The 17,145-nt window shown below is 47.7% G+C and overlaps 1 protein-coding gene across 2 annotated transcripts; it reads left to right on the plus strand.

Moving 5' to 3' along the window:
- Nucleotides 1-473: 473 nt before the first annotated feature.
- LOC102456683 (GTPase IMAP family member 7-like) lies at nucleotides 474-14,950 on the plus strand. 2 transcript variants are annotated; one of them, XM_075923057.1, is made up of 4 exons: nucleotides 474-566; nucleotides 7,052-7,090; nucleotides 9,369-9,423; nucleotides 13,884-14,950. In XM_075923057.1, the coding sequence occupies exons 2-4, from the start codon at nucleotides 7,070-7,072 to the stop codon at nucleotides 14,897-14,899; spliced, it is 1,092 nt and encodes a 363-aa protein (XP_075779172.1). In that variant the 5' UTR covers nucleotides 474-566; nucleotides 7,052-7,069; the 3' UTR covers nucleotides 14,900-14,950. The 2 variants fall into 2 exon arrangements, with proteins under 2 accessions (XP_075779172.1, XP_025034257.2); XM_025178472.2 differs by lacking the exon at nucleotides 474-566 and adding an exon at nucleotides 5,510-5,848.
- Nucleotides 14,951-17,145: the final 2,195 nt, after the last annotated feature.

Raw genomic sequence — 17,145 nt, forward strand, 5'->3', positions numbered from 1 at the left:
AGGGAAAAAAAGTGAATCTAATCACGATTGGGGGATTTTCTTTATTTGGTGATTTGGTTTGAACTGCTCTGTGAGTCTATGCCTCCGCTCCCCATTTACCATGTGTGACGTAGTGGGGGTACCTTGCTGGTTGCTGTGCTGGGCGGTGGGTTGTGAGTGACCTCCACTGGCTGCTGTCTGCAGCATGGCCCAGCAGGGCAGGGGATGAGTCATTATGCAAGGGGGCTTCTGAACCTGTCCAACCAGTATTTCCCAGGGAGCGGAACAATGGGAAGAAGGGGAGTGGAGCCCTGGCTGGGGACAGGACTGGAAGTGAGTTAGTTAGGTTTCTGGCTGGTTTCATGGAGGAAGCAGCCTAGGCAACGGGCTGGGATTTAGGGGCCCAGGCTCCTCCATCTCAAGGGGGGCTGAGGCATCCTAGGCCAGCCCTGGAACCAGATTGCATCTGTGCTGTGCTGTATCCTGGAGAAGCAATAAACCCCCTTTATTCTACTGACTGGTGGAGTCTGCCTGTGCCACTACGGGGGTGCAGGAGACGGGAAAACCCCAACGTGCCGTCACACCATGTAAGCATTGTTCCCAGAGATTTTCTCTGTGTTTTTATTTTGTTTTCCTTAGTTGCTCTGTAACACCTAGCAACCAAGTCTGCTTTCTCAAGTATGTCTTTTGTTTTGTAATAAAAATCACTTTTCTTTAGGTGATGATTTGATTCTTGTGTCCTGGAAGGTAGAGTAGGTCAGTCTGTCTGCAGGCCTCAGTCTGAGAGGTCAGCGACCAGGGACTGCTGCTTGTTTTTGTCTCTTTTCTTTTCTCAAGCTCCCTTGTGGCAGAAGAGCTTGGGGTACCCTGGGGGTGGGTTCAAGTGTTTGCTCCCGGCCTTAGGGATAAAAATTACTCGGTGGTGGCAGCGACCTGCCCAAATCTGTGTACTGGGATTCTGGGGGATGTTTTTGTAACCAGGGCCTGTAGTGTCAGGGGATATTTAAAGTTTTTGCACCCCCTCCTTCGGCACTCGGAGTGCCAGAGTGGGGAATAGCCTTGAGAGAGCTCCTTGTCCTGCTCCCTTATTAGTCACTTCAGTTCTGGGGAAAACAACTTGAGTCCGAATTCTTTCTTGTGTGGCTGGTACAAACCCAGTTCCTGTAAAACTTTCTGAGGAGCGTTTGCTTTTCTGGCATCTCTGTGTTCTTTGCTGCTCCATCCCATTTCCCTTTCCTCCCCCCTTCTTCCCACCCATCTGAAGAATTTTGTTTCATTTCTTGTGCCGTGAGAACTTGACATAACGCTCCATCCAAATGATTGTATAGACGGAAACCAGAGCTGTTTACATCAGATATTAGCTGCCTCTAGAGGCCATGTTGAACTCAGAGTCATGCAGACACTGAAAGCTTTGCTGGATTTATGCTAGGCAAGCTACAGCTTGTGGCCTCTCATATATACAAAAATTACAGGTTGAACCTCACTACTCCGGCACCCTTGGGACCTGACTGGTTCTGAATAAGAGAATTTTACAGCAGGGCAATATTGTCTCGCAGCATTACCAGCACTTCCACTGGTAATGTTACTGGGCTGTTAGAGGACATTTATGAGAAAATTAGAGCTAAATAACAGCACGTAATACTGAGAGCGAGGATAGGTGGCTGTGAACAAATGTTATGGGACCACGGGAAACTTGGCCACACCCATAAAAACGGACATCCAGTTAACTAACATCGTCCTGGACCACAGATGTTGCCAGACCAGAGAGTACTGCACTAGAGAGGTTCAACCTCTACCAGTTTTTAGTTGCATCCTCACCTATATATGATAGAGATGCAAATATAAAACTTTATTCTTTCCATTTTCTTTGTTTTTTCTGTTAAGCTAAAACACGTATTTGGCCGTGCTGTGGGACCTCTTAAACTTGACTTAGATTAGGGCCTCAGCATGTCTTAATCTGACCCTGAGTGAAGGGAGCACAAACTCACTTGCACTCTGCCCTAAAATGTCTGCCTGAAGGGATTTCAGTTATTTTTGTGTGTTTTAAAATGTGGTTGCAATGTTTAAAAGGAAAGTCTGTGCTACTGATCATTGTTATTGGAAACCATCTTGGCTTCCGGGGAGAAAACATTTAATACACTGAAATCAGGCAGAGGGTAAATAGAGGAGATTTTGAAGCAAACCAGCAGCAATAATTAGAAGCTGCTCAAAACAAGGTGATTGGGCAACAAAATGGCAAATGAATTTTAACGTTGATTCATTTAGCTATAACCACTCAAGAGAGAGATCTTGAAGTCATTGTGGATAGTTCTCTGAATACATCCATTCAGTGTGCAGCAATAGTCAAAAAGCAAACAGAATGTTGGGAATCATTTAAAAGGGGATGGAGAATAAGACAGAAAATATCTTATTGCCTTTATATAAATCCATGTTACGCCCAGATCTTGAATACTGCATACAGATGTGATTGCCTCATCTAAAAAAAAAATCTTAAAATTGGAAAGCGTTCAGAAAAGGACAACAAAAATGATTAGCAGTTTGGAACAGCTGCCATATAAGAAGAGATTAATAAGACTAGGACCTTTCAGCTTAGAAAAGAGGCGCCTAAGGGGGGATATGCTAGAGATCTGTAAAATCATGACAGGTATGGAGAAAGTGAATAAGGAAAAGTTATTTACTTATTCCCATAACATAAGAACTAGGGGTCACCAAATGAAGTTCATAGGTAGCTGGTTTAAAACAAACAAAAGGAAGTTTTTCTTCACTCAGCAAACGGCTGACCTGTGGAACTCCTTGCCAGAGGATGTTGTGAAGACCAGGACTTTAACAGGCTTCAAAAAAGAACTAGATAAATTCACAGAGGTTAGGTCCATCAATACTTATTCGCTAGGATGGGCAGGAATAGTGTCCTTAGCCTGTTTGTCAGAGGCTGTAAATGAATGATGTGGAGAGATCCCTCGATGATACCTGTTTCTGTTCACTATCACTGGAGCACCTGGCACTGGCCACTGTTGGAAGACAGGACTCTGTGCTAGATGGACCTTTGGTCTGACCCAGTGCAGCTGTTCTTAAGAGCTTACGGTGCTGGATTGATATTGAGACACAGTTTATGACTGTGTGTACCCCCTGAATCCGAGCTGTCAGGACAGTGTGATATGGAAACAGCTATAAGCAGAGCCATCCTGTCTAAAGGCTGGTTCGGGGTGGCCACCAGGGGCCCTGAGATTGGGGGTCCCTGTACAGCCCAGGGCAGCCTGGTGCTTTCAGTAGGAATCCAGCCTGCCTCCACACTCACCAGTGGCTGCGGGAGCCGTGGGAAGTGGAGCAACCCAGAATCCTGCTTTGCTCTGCCCTCTCCCAGCCTGCTCAGCTCCCCTTCCTGCCGCTGCTGTGAACGCCGGGAAGGGGGGTGTCCCTGCTGCCATCCCCAGCCCACCCCCGTAATCCCCTGGTGGCATTGCTTGGGGGAGGGGTTTAGGGCTGCAATGGGGGTGGAGGGAGGGGAGCAGGGGTGGGAAGAGGTGGGGTGGAGAGGCAGGGATGAGGTTTGGGGTAGGGTGTAGTGTTGGGTGGAGCAAGGGCGGAAAGAGGTGGGACGGGGTGTTTGTGTGAGTCTGTCTGTCTGTCTATTCAAAAACTCCTTCTAAACAGTAAGAGCTAGGCCACCAAATTCGGTACACAGCTTCCTTCTGTTCCAACAGAAAGGAAAGTCGAGGTTTGGCTGGGCCAGGACAGTGGGATGTGCCCGGAATGGGACTGCGTCTCAGAAACCACAAGGGAGGGCTCTGCTCTATAATAACCACACGAGGGCAGCAGGAGCTATGGGATGGAAACCAGGGGCCGTTCTGCTGTGTCATGACCACAGAGAGGCAGCAGGGGGCAGCAAGGGCAGGTTTGGGTTGTGCCAGGACAATGGGAGGTGCCCAGAATGGGACTGCGTCTCAGGAAACCAGAGAGAACAGAGACAGACTCACCAGGCAGGTGAGAGGGGCTGGCTGGGGGTGCACCCCTCCCCCATATCCAGGACTGTCCCAGACCTGAGCATCCCACCCTTGGGGCACCCTTTAGGGAGGGTGGGTGGGGCTGAAGCTCCCCTCTCTCCTCCTCCTGATTCATACAGGGGCATTGGTGGCTGTTTTCCGTCTCACAGCTTGCTGCATTCCTCACTTTGGCTGGGGAGTGCAGGGAGCAGGTGAGCCTGAACCTAACCCATTCAGGAGTCATGCACCCCTCCCTCGGCTGTGCCCGCTAGAGGTGCAGCAGCCATGAAGCGTCTCACCTAGCTGCTGCGGTGAGAGCGGCTGGAGTCCTCTCTCCCCGGGGCCACCTGCCTACTGACCCCTCCTCCTAGCCCCCTGCAGAGCAGGACTGAAATGAAGCCGACACATTTTCATTTTATTTCCCCAAAAGCAAACATTAACCAAGTCCAGGACCTGAGCAACACCGGGTGCGTCTTGCAGGCCTTTTCTGCACTCCAGTGGAAGGCCAGTGTAAGATACGCCACGCCCAGACGGGCGCCCTCTGAGTTAGCAGGTTGTTACAGGCCCCATGAATCCTGGAAGATGGACTGTGGCAGCATTGCACAGTGGAGACACGGCCCTGGGCTGTGTCTACACTGGCCAGTTTTTCCGGAAAATCAGCCGCTTTTCCGGAAAAACTTGTCAGCTGTCTACACTGGCCGCTTGAATTTCTGCAAAAGCACTGACTTCCTACTGTATGAAATCAGAGCTTCCTGCGGAAATACTATGCTGCTCCCGTTCGGGCAAAAGTCCCTTTTGCGCAAAACTTTTGCGCAAAAGGGCCAGTGTAGACAGCTCAGATTTGTTTTCTGCAAAAAAGCCCTGATCGCGAAAATGACGATTGGGGCTTTTTTGAGGAAAAGCGCGTCTAGATTGGCTACGGATGCTTTTCCGCAAAAAGTGCTTTTGTGGAAAAGCGTCCGTGCCAATCTAGATGCTCTGTTCTGTAAATGCTTTTAACAGAAAACTTTTCCGTTAAAAGCATTTCTGGAAAATCATGCCAGTCTAGACGTAGCCCTGGTGTTTAATAACTGTCCAGTTGCTACTCTCCTGCCCTTCATCCACGACTGTGTAAGAGAGAGGAGCCGAGCTGTGACAGTCAGGGGCAGAGGGAGACAGAGGGAAGGAAAGCGAAGAGAACAGAGAGAGTTCACCCGCCCTGTTCTCTTTGCTTTCCTTCCCTCTGTCCCCCCACTGTCACAGCTTGGCTCCTCGCTCTGTCTCCACTCCCTTGCCCCCCCAGCTCGGCAGGTGCTGGGGAGGAGCAGGCCAGCCAATGGGGGTGGGGAGAAGGCTGTGGTGAGCTGCTCCCTAGAGGAAGAAAATTCTCCCTTTGCAGCCTGCTGTCTTGGCCACCCTCCTTCCCTCAGCCTCAGTATCCCCTCTAGCGGCCATGGCCAGCTGCATGGAATAGGGTAAGAGGCAGCTACACTTGTCACAGACTTTTTGGGGGAAGACAGTTAAAAGGGCGGGGGGAGGATACACCGTTTGTCTCCCCACCTCTGTCCCAGGAGTGGCACATCTGGTGACACTGGTGCCTGTGTGGTTCCTGCCATGAACACTGGATCTTTGGCTGCAGGGTGCATGGGCTGTGGGAGGCCTCTCGCTGTGAGCAGCCAATCATGCTAACGGCAGTTCCTGTGAAATGTTTGTGGGTTTTGGCAAAGGCAGTTTGCTGCTCCGTGCACTCAGCCAGCAGGCGCGGAACTGCACAGTGCTCGCCTCTGCCTGTCTGCCCCACCTCAACACTTCGCCTCTGTCCGGAGCGTGGATTTACCCACCCGGGGGAATTGTTCCTGTTCTTCTCGTACACCAGCATCCTGGGTGGAGAGCTCCGGAGCCTAGAGCAGGTACTGTCCGCGTGAGGAGTTTTAGTCTCCTTATTTAAGCTCATGTTGCCTGAGATTTAGAGTTGCACATTTCCTCCAAAAATACTTCCTTGCAGTCTGCTTGAATCCACTCAGCCCAGGGCAAAATCACATAGTCTGGGAAAGAAAGGCACCTGTAATTCTGTAGCTTGGTTTTATGTGAAGCGATCTGAAGGAAACACATCCTGCCAGAGTCTCGGTGCACAGGCTGTGAGAAGAGGGTCCAGGCACTTCTCTGAGCTGCAGCAGGGTTCGGGGTGCAGCCTGGATGTTGGGGGGGCCAGGGGCTGCATGGTACCCCCTCTTTTTTCCAGGCAGTTCCCTCACCTGGCACCAGGAGCTGGGCTTGCCCCTTTGCTTCCTTCTCTGCCTGGCTTGCCAGTGGCTGTCTCTGCCCTCTGTGAGACATATCTATGGGGCAGCCCGCACCCCACCACCTTCTCCACGCTGGGACAGGCACCCTAACAGAGAGAGGTCTCCCCTGGGGTTTCCCCCTTAGGGCAGGTGTTGCCAGAGGAGGCCCCCATCTGATACAGAGGGCTGTATGGGCGTGTGACCCTGCTGGTGTGGGGGAGGGGAAGGGGCACACTGGGGTACAATGGTGGGGGCAGGGGGGCAGGGGGGCAGCCCTGCCAAGTGTCCACAGGCCTCTCTTCCTTGCAACAGGGCTGCAGAGGCTGCACAGGGGTCGTGTGATGGGCCGGTTCTGGGCCAGCTGCCTCGTCCTATGCTCCAGCTGCTCCTCCTGCTGGGCCCTGCCAGCCCCACAATGCTGGGAAGTGCCTGGGCTCAGCTCGGCCAGGCCCTGCCAGCTGGGGGATGAAGGACACGGGAGCCGGGCCGAGGGGAGGGGCAGACACTGGGGTCAGAAGGCAGCAGGCGCTGACGGGGTGGGCAGCCGGCTGAGCAGCAGAGACAGACTGACTGGGGGGGAAACGGGAGCCGAATAAGGAGCAGTGGCTGAAACGGGACAGCCTGGAGGAAGCTTGGTGGAATTTGCCTTTCCGTCCATTTGGTGTCTTCTGATCCTGTTTCTCCTCCTTATGTGATTTTACATTTGAATCGCTCCACCGACATCCATGGAGTTAACTCCTGGTTTACACCAGTGTCCATAGGAGTAGAAATGTGCTCTACATTTTACAAATACCCGCAGGAACATCTGATATTTTGTGTTTTGATTTTTAGGTGAAGGCTGAATCCATTATGGGAGCAAACGCAAGTTCCGTGAGTATCATAACAGACACATTGACTTCAGAGTCCAGCTCACTGACATGTGCTTGTGCTGACATATCTGCAGTAGCTGGGGAGATGAGACGTGTATTGTGGCTTCATCTTGCCTTTGCTTAGCTCAGCATCTTGAAGGGCAAAGCCAAAGAAGCCTTCTCAGACATAGGTACATCTCCCGTAGAAGTTTGCTCTTTGTCACCAGGATACGTTCCATTGGCTTCCAGCATCCCTAACCTTGGCAATCACCCTTCACCCAGAATTTGACTCTTCTCACATTTTCATGTTTGCAAATCCCCAGCTCCATGCCCCATGTGCAAGACTGCAGCGCCATCAACTCCGAAATCCCCACCTAGGCCTTCACCTCTCCTGTCTGACTCACCTCCCTGCACCAAGTCCCATCTCTTCATTTCAGGATCCTGTTCAAACTGCTCTCAAGTTTTAAAATCTTCCATGAATTGATCACTGCCTATCCCACGGGCCTCTCTCTTTCTTCTCCCACACCCACTCCCCTCTACCTCGTTCACGTTCTCCACACAAACTCATCACTACTGGGGGAGAACCTTCCCATCTGTTGGTGTAGTCCCTGCCTTCTGGAGTAGCCTCCATGTATCTCTCCCACCCCTTGACTCCTCATTTCAAACACATGACAGTGCAACAGATTGGAGAGACACATGGGATATTCAAAAACTTGCATCCCCTTTATAAAATGGTATCTGTATCTTTTTGGGCTAGCATAAGAACATAAGAGTGGCTAGACTGGGTCAGACCAAAGATCTAGCCCGACATGCTGTCTTCCAACAGTAGCCAATGCCAGATGCCCCAGAGAGAATGAACAGAATAGGGAATCAAATGATCCATCCCATCACCCATTCCCAGCCTCTGACAAACAGGGACTAGGGACACCATCCCTGGCTAATATCCTTTGATAGACCTAACCTCCATGAATTTATCTAGCTCTTTTTTTGAACACTGTTAAAGTTCTGGTCTTCACAACACCCTCTGGCAAGGAGTTCCACAGGTTGACTGTGAATGCCGCAGATTGACTGTGCCTGTATTGTTGGCTCAATGGGACAATTCCAGGAATTAAAAATTACTGGTATTGCAGGGTGGTGGTAATTAATGCAAGTCTTTAGGCAGGTAGCATCTCTGGAGAACCCTCACCCCAAAATGAAATTTAATCTGACCTGGTTAAAGAAGTCTGGCAAGCAAAGATCTGAAAATAGTGTTAAGTGATCACCCTGTTATAGGGGAGGGGTCATTCACACTCTCAGAGCTGACTGACATGAGAGTGTGTCCAAGGCAAACAGACCCCGTGTAAAGAGCTTGAACTTTGCAACCTGCCGGGGTCTCCTTGTCGAGGACGGCCGTCCCTGGTAAGCTGTTGGTGGTTTTTATGAGGTTTTCTCTGTAACAGTTTTGTTCTGAATACATTGCCCCTGAGAGAACTGGACTGCGCAGTAATTGCTACCAACATGATCACAGTTGAGACCTTGAGGGAAGGGGTGCAGTAGGGTGGGGAGGGGCCTCAGGGGAAAGCTGAAAGTTGGCAGCTGTGGTTCTGGTGCGGGGCAGGTGAAGGGGGAATCCTATTGTAAGGCAGACGGGGTGTGTGTGTGACCTGGGGTGCCTCGGGCAGCCCTCACTTAACATGCCACAGTCAGGGCAGGCTGTGAAAAGGAGAGCAGATTCTCCCCACACGACCAGGCTCACGCAGACCGTCCCCTTCTGAGTCATCACCCCGAAGGTGTGAAACCAGAACTCCACTTACTGGCTCACGTTGGCGCACACCCGCCACACAGTTTGTGCCTTTACCCAAGTTAGTTCTTTTCTGGTGCTGAAATGGGGAGCTGGTGGTGAGGGGAACCCACCCCACCTTCTACACTGGGTTCCAGCCCAAGAGCCCTCAGATAGGAGCTGCCGGTAATGTCTCTTGTCACGGCCACGTGACAGCTACGATTCCCTGGGCCACTTCCTCACAGCCTTCCCCAGCACCTCCCTCCCTGCAGGCTCTTCCTCCGTGTACCTGCTTGTGCTTTCTCCTCCCAGACACCCCACAGCTCCTTTTCTCCCCAGCTCCTTGCTCACACACTGATCTAACAGCAGGGGAGCCCTTTTAACCAGTCTCAAGTGGTTCTTCTCTGGTTCCAAATGTCTCAATTAGTCTGGTGCCCTTGAGACTGGAAGCCTCCTAATTGGTGGAATCTCTCCACTGAAATCCACATTTCTAGGTGCGAGAAGCTTCATAAACAGTGGGGTGTTTTTGCATTTGTTTCAGCCAGCGGGAAGGTACATACCCAGAGACGATATGGAAGATGAATGCTACACCTATGGTAAGACAATGGCTGCTCTCATTTCTGACACTCAGTACTGCCGTGTTCCTCTAAGAACATGCCCCTGGCCAGACCCTCTGAGACCCAGGAAATAGTTAACAAGACACGGCTGTGAGAAACCTGGGAAGTGCTCAGGTAAGATGCCTCCCTCCCAGGCTGGTGTCTCTTCCCTCCCCAAGAGCCTTAGGATGCTCTTCAGTGACCAATCAGCTTCTTTCTCCATCAGACTTGAAGGCAGCTTGTCGGTCTCCATTGCCCTGAAACTGGGTCGTTGGCCACAAAGCCTCCCTGCCCAGATTGTTGTGCTTCTTGTCATCCTGCTTAAGGCTTCCGTGAGCTACTGAGACTGTCAAGGTAGATGGAGCTGTCTGAGGTGCTAAGGGCTGTGGAAGAGGAAACAAACCTACTGAGGCTTACCAAGGGTTAGAAGTCCTCACAAAAGCATCCTACGGTTTTCAGGGTCATTGTGGGCTTGGGTTCCATTTAGAGGGTCCTCCTAACCCTCATGGAGGCCCCCAATGAGACCCTTAAGGCATGAAGCAAGCCTGGAATACTCCTATTCCACTGGTGTCCTGCTGTCTTCTTTCCCTCCATCGCTACTTCCCCACCTCTTGCAACTCTAGGACAACGTTTCTCACAGTGGTCTGCTGAGCCACTTTGAGAAACCTGTTGACTGGCTGTGCTGGTTTGTTTACTTACCAGAGCCATGGCCATGGAGCCTCGCAGCCCTTGTTGGCTCTGTTTTACCGTTTGCAGCCAAGGAACCGCAGGAAGCAGCAGCCCACATCCACGCCGCTTCCTGTGGCTTCCCTTGGCTGCAAACAGCCAAACAGATCCAAAAAGAGCCACGAGACCCCGTGAATGCAGCACCAGTAAGTAAACAAAGTGTTGTGGCCAGTTAACAGGTTTCTCAAAGTGGTTTCTCAAACAGGTTTCTCAAAGTGGTTTCATGAACAACTTTGAGAAACACTGCTCTAGGGTTACCTAGCTAGGTGGTGGACTCTCCATTTTTTTTGAGGACAGACTGAAATAACTGGGCTTGTCTAGTTTGGAAAAGAGTGGACATGATAACGGTTTTCATGTACCTAAAAGGGTATTACAAGGACGAGGGAGATAAATTGTTCTTGGCCTCTTGTGATAGGACAAGAAGCAATGGGCTTAAATTGCAGCAAGGGAAGTTTAGGTTGGTCATTAGGAAAAACCTCCTACCTGTCAGGGTGGTTAAATACTGGAATAAATTGCCTAGGAGGGTTGTGGAATCTCCATCACTGGAGATATTTAAGAGCAGGTTAGATAGACATTTATCAGGTATGATCCAGTTAGTGCTTGGTCCTTTCATGAGGGCAGGGAACTGGACTTGATGACCTCTCAAGGGGGAAGCTGATAATTATAAATCAGAAGCTAGGAATGTAGAAAATTGATAAAGGAAGTCAAAGGATACAAAGAGAAATCTATGATCAGCAGAGTTAAAAACGAGTCTTTTGTCAGAAAAAGCTACACAAATTGTGCTCCGCAATTTTCATAGCTTTTTCTGATAGCTTTTCCGGAAGAGGCTTTTTCACTATTTGGTCCAGTCTAGATGGGGCCAAATGGCGGAAAAGCCTCCTCTTTCAGCGGAGCTCTTATTCCTTGTAGAACAAGGTATACAGGGCTCCTTGAAAGAGCGTGTTTACTCTTAAAAAAAAAAAAAAAAGCAGAAGAGCAAACACGTTCGTTGGACGTGACAGAGTTTTTCCGGGATACCTCTGATATTCCAGAAAAACTCTGTAATCTAGACGTACCCTAAGAGGGACTGTACTAAATGCATTAAGAACAAAAAGATTCCAAACAATTATATTGATTCATTACTAGGTGAAACTGGTAAAACTATCGATAATTAAGTGGAAAAGGCAGAAATAGTCAGTGAAGATTCTGTCCTGTATTTAGAAGGCATAGTCATAGAATGGATTTCATAGTTATGATATGTCCAATAGTAACATGGGAGGATATTAAGCAGTGAGTAACTAAGGTTAGGCATTTTAAAACCAGCAGGTCCAGATAATTTGAAGCAGAGAGTTTTAAAAGAGCTAGTTGATGAACTTTCCGGACTGGTGATGTGAAGTCTTGGAACACATGGGAAATCCCAGAAGAGTGCTAATGTAAAGCCAATGTTTGAAATGGGCTGACCTACAGAACTATAGGCTGATCAGTCTGACATCAGTCCTGAGCAACATAATGGAATATCTGATATAGGACTCCATTAATAAGGAATTAAAGGAGCGTACTATAATGAATGGCAATCAACACAGATTTAAGGAAAGTAGATCCTGTCAAACTAATGGGATCCCTTTTTTAATGAGACCACAAGTTTGATGAATAAGGGTAATAAAGCTGATGTAATTGACTTTCGATTTTCAGAGGGCTTTTCACTTGGTATCGCCCAGTGCTTTGTGAAAAAGTAGAATGCCAGGTTCACTTGGCACACATTCAGTGGATTTCAAAACTGGTATGTGATAGACCACAGAGTGTAATTGTAAACAGGGAATCAATTCTGAGTGGGTGTATTTCTCATGGGGTCCTGCAGGAACTGGTTCCCCCCTAATCCCCTGCATTGATGGGCCTGTTTATAATACAATAACATTGTGTACAATGCATAGATTCAGTTGCTTATTCTTTGGAGGTCTGGCTCTAGCTTGTCACATATGCATAGAGCTCCATGTAACCCCCCCCCCCCCCCGGATTTGACCTCCTTGGCTATTCCACAATACATGCAAATAATTGGAATAAAAATAATAACAGTTTAAAAAAATGAGATGTGATTTCATAGAATCGTAGAACACTAGAACTGGAAGGGACCTCAAGAGATCATCAAGTCCAGTCTTCTGCCCTCACGGCTGGATCAAGCGCCATCTAGAGCAGTGTTTCTGAAAGTGTTCTGTGGTGTGGGCCAGGCCAGCGCTCTCCATGGCTCCCTTTGGCTGCAAAGGACGTGTCTTGCTCACAACACTCCTGTGAATGCAGCCCAGAATCATGTTTGCTTTTTTAGCAACAGCATCACGCTACTGACTCATATTTAGCTTGTGGTCCACTCTGACCCCTAGATCCCTTTCTGCAGGACTCCTTCCTAAGCAGTTGCTTCCCATTCTGTATGTGTGAAACTGATTGTTCCTTCCTAAATGGAGCACTTTGCATTTGTCTTTATTAATCTTCATCCTATTTACCTCAGACCATTTCTCCAGTTTGTCCAGATCATTTTGAATTATGACCCTGTCCTCCGAAGCAGTTGCAATTCCTTTCAGCTTGGTATCATCTGCAAACTTAAGAAGCGTACTCTTAATGCCGATATCTAAATTGTTGATGAAGATATTGAACAGAACAGGTCCCAAAACAGACCCCTGCAAAACCCCACTTGTTATGCCCTTCCAGCATGACTGTGAACCACTAATAACTACTCTCTGGGTATGTCTACACTACCCCGCTATTTTGAAATAGCGGGGTAATGTAGGCATACCGCACTTGCAAATGAAGCCCGGGATTTGAATTTCCTGGGCTTCATTTGCATAAGCGGGGAGCTGCCATTTTTAAAACCCTACTGGTTCGAACCCAGTGCAGCACGGCTACACGGTGCTCGAACTAGGTAGTTCGAACTAGGCTTCCTAGTTCGAACTACCGTTACTCCTCGTGGAATGAGGAGTAACAGTAGTTCAAACTAGGAAGCCTAGTTCGAACTACCTAGTTCAAGCCCCGTGTAGCCGCGCTGCACGGGGTTCGAACCAGCGGGGTTTTAAAAATGGCGGCTCCCCGCTTATGCAAATGAAGCCCGGGAAATTCAAATCCCGGGCTTCATTTGCAAGTGCGGTATGCCTACATTACCCCGCTAGTTTGAACTAGCGGGGAAGTGTAGACATACCCTCAGAGAATGGTTATCCAGACAGTTATGCACCCATCTTATAGTAGCCCCATCTAGGTTGTATTTGCCTAGTTTATTGATAAGAAGATCATGTGAGACCATATCAAACACCTTACTAAAGTCTAGGTATACCACATCTACCGCTTCTCCCTTAGCCACAAGATTTGTTATCCTATCAAAGAAAGCTATCAGATTGGTTTGACATGATTTCTTCTTTATAAATCCATGTTGGCTGTTATCTTTCACCCTATTATCTTCCAGGTGTTTGCAGATGAATTCCTTAATTACTTGCTCCATTATCTTTCCTCGCACAGAAATTAAATTGACTGGTCTGTAGTTTCCTGAATTGTTCTTATTTCCCTTTATATAGATAGGCACTATGTTTGCCCTTTTCCAGTCTTCTGGAATCTCCCGTCTTCCATGATTTTCCATAGATGATAGCTAAAGGCTCAGATACCTCCTCTGTCAGCTCCTCCACTATCAGCCTTTATAAGGGTAGTAACCAACATTCTTCAAAATCCCCTGTCTCAGTTATTGGCTGTGTAATGACATTGACCTTTGTTCTCAACAGACAAAAACGATGAGGGACTGTACACTGGGAAATCAGAACTAAGAATTGTCCTTGTTGGCAAAACTGGTGTTGGGAAAAGCGCAACAGGAAACACCATCCTTGGCTTTCCAAGATTTGCCTCCCAAATTTCATCAAAGTCACAAACCAAAGAGTGTGAAAGAGGGAAGCGGAACTGGCATGGGAGAGAGGTTGTCGTGGTCGACACACCCGGCCTTTTTGACACCCATATTTGTGAAGAAGAAACATGCAAAGAGATTAGTCGCTGTGTTGTGGTCACCTCTCCAGGGCCTCATGCTATAGTGATTGTGCTACAGCTGGCCCGTTACACAAAGGAGGAGAAAGCAACAGTTGCCCGGATACAAGATATTTTTGGCAGCAAAGCAAAGAACTACATGATCTTCTTGTTCACCAGGAAAGAAGATTTAGAGGGCAGACCGCTAGGTGATTATGTAGAAGAACTGGATCCTGATCTTAAGAAGTTGATTGAACATTGCGGAAACCGATGTTGCACTTTCAACAATAAAGCAGGGGATGAAGAAAAGGATGCTCAGGTATCTGAGCTAATTGGAATGGTAGACTGTATGGTGAAAAGTAATCAAGGGAGATGCTACATTAATAAAATGTACATCTTTGCTGAGGCATTGCTACAACGAAAAATGAGAGAATTAAAGAAAAAATATGAAAGCGAGCTGAAGAAAAAGAGAGAAAATCTAACACATTCTTTTGGGGAGAAATTTGACCAAATTGAGGCAGAATTACAGGTAGAAGAAAAAAAGTTACAGGAAGAAGGTAAAGTTCCAAAGGCTAAAGACGAAGCTTTAAAGCAGCTGAGAGAAATGGCGGAACAGGCAAAGAAAGATTTGGAAGAGGAATTTTTGAAAAGTCTGAGGACAGAAGCCAGCATGTGTGAAAAACAAAAACAGGGAGTCAGGAGAGACAGCCAGAAAGAAGACACTTTCATATATCAGATACTAAAGGCATTTGCTCCCATCTTTGCCCGAGTCTCAGACTGGTAGGGCCAATATGGATAACAGGGTGATGTGAGTATTTGCTGTTTTTCCTGTGTGTGTGTGGGGGGGGGGGGGGGGGGGGGGGGGGAGGGTAAGGGGGATTGTGGGTGGCTGGGTTACACTGGTTTTTAAGCATAAAAAATGAAGTTTCACTTCATAATAAAATTTAGCAATTTGCATCCTGTTCTCAACTTCACTCTCACACATGTATACAAAATCAAACCCTAGTACTTTTCTTCATTAATATTATATATTACGAAATATTTATATTGAATAGTTACATCACTTCTACAATGGGCTATGGACTCTAATGTAAGGGAATGCCATACTTAACCATAAATGCCCCCAGCTTATCTGAAATCCACACAGTTTACATGGATTTACCTATAGAGACAACAAATCAGCTGTGATATTATTTCATATTTTTCTGTGAGCGTGTTTGTGCTAAAAATACAGTGTGAGTGACACTGAATGTAATGTGACAGTCATTCCATTGACCACCCTAGATCTGTGTTCCACAAGTTATTAATGTTTGATAGCTCGCGTATATTGAGATGATGCCAGAAAAACACTAGCCACCGGTCACTACTATGAGGAGTCTCATTGATTTCAACGAACAAATGTCCCTTCGGCATGCCACGTCCATTGCCCTTTCCCCGCTCCCATTGAATTGTGGTTTCTTGTCAGATGTTAGTGAAATCCAAAAAGCAGGAGGTGCCTTCAGCTGGGGTCCTCAGGACATTGATTATATATCTCCATCTCTGCTACACTGATGGCAGTGGGATGGCGAGGAGTATGGGAAATAAGCAAGAAGAACTAGAACTGCTAGTTAACAAACACAACTGTGACATGGCTGGTATCACAGAGACTTGCTGGGATAATGCACATGCCTGGAATATTGGTACAGAAGGGTACAGCTTGCTCAGAAAGGGCAGGCAAGAGGAAAAGGGAGGCAGCGTTGTCCTGTATATCAAAGGTGTATGCGCTTGGACTGTGATTGAGTTGGAAAGAAGGGACAGACTTGTTGAAAGTCTCGGAGTAAGGGTAAAACATCCAAGCTGGATGTGAGGGCAGGGGTCTACTACAGACCACCCAACCAGGCAGAAGAGGTGGATTTTCAACAGCCTTCAAAATCATCCAAACACAGGACTGGATGGCTATGGGGGATTTCAGCAACTTAGGCTTCTGTTGGGAAAATAACCCAGCAGGGCACAGAGTATCCAACAAGGTATTGGAACGTCCTGGAGAAAATGAGGAAGGGGAGACCATTCTAGCTTTGATTTTCACACATAGGGAAGAAGTGGTTGAGCATTTCACACGTTTGGGTGAAAACAGCTCTGAAATGGCAGCGTTGGTGAGTCTAAGGAATGGGGGGAGAGAACACAGAGAAGTCTGTTTTCTGAAGTCACTTACTAACTCAGGCTGCAGGAGACAGCAGGAGAAGGTGGGCCCACTGCTGTAGACCACAGAGTTTTATAATGCTTTATGTGATGTGCTTAATGGGTAGTCTGAGAATGAATGTTAAACAGCTCTTAACTCTGCCAGCTGCCCCTCTCTGGGGAGTGGGGAAGAACAATCTTCTAGGCCCTTAATAAAGATCCATCATGCCAACTGCTTGTGTCTGTATCTGACGTCAAGAGAGAACGAGATCAGCAGGATCCTTGTGAGTCAGTATGATCACACTGTTGCTCTTAGGAGTAATTAGAATATAGATTATATTATAGTGTTATAAAGAAAATATGATAAATGAATTAAAAGTTTGTACTAATAGAAGCTGTTGTACGCCTCTTGTATGGACAATTGCATTCCTTTTCCCAGTGTGAAATAATTGTGTACTTCCTGGGGGCAGTGGGGAGAAATATAGAGCCAGAAGGAAACATACTGGTGAAAACATATGTGTCCGAGGAGTCTGGGTGCCTCCAGAGTTGGATGATCACGCAGCAGGGGTTCAGTGAATGCCAACGCCACCTAAATGTGGAATGTAGGTGCCTAAATTGGGAAGTAGGTGCCTAAGCCTCCATGGTTTCTTATCGTTTTATTAAACTTTCTAGCAACACGAGTATCCTGTGCTTTCACATTCCAAACCAGGCTCTGTGCACGTACCATCGCTGTTTCCCACTGGACATACGGTAACACGGAGTATCCTTTCTTTTTACATACCTAGTTCCATTTTCAAAATATTAGTTGGAGTTAATAATGTTATAGAAACTGTCACCAGGTGGCACTGTTACACAGTCTTCCCAGTTCTTTTC

This window comes from Pelodiscus sinensis, chromosome 2 (assembly GCF_049634645.1).
Source record: "Pelodiscus sinensis isolate JC-2024 chromosome 2, ASM4963464v1, whole genome shotgun sequence".
NCBI classification, from domain to species: Eukaryota; Metazoa; Chordata; order Testudines; family Trionychidae; genus Pelodiscus; species Pelodiscus sinensis.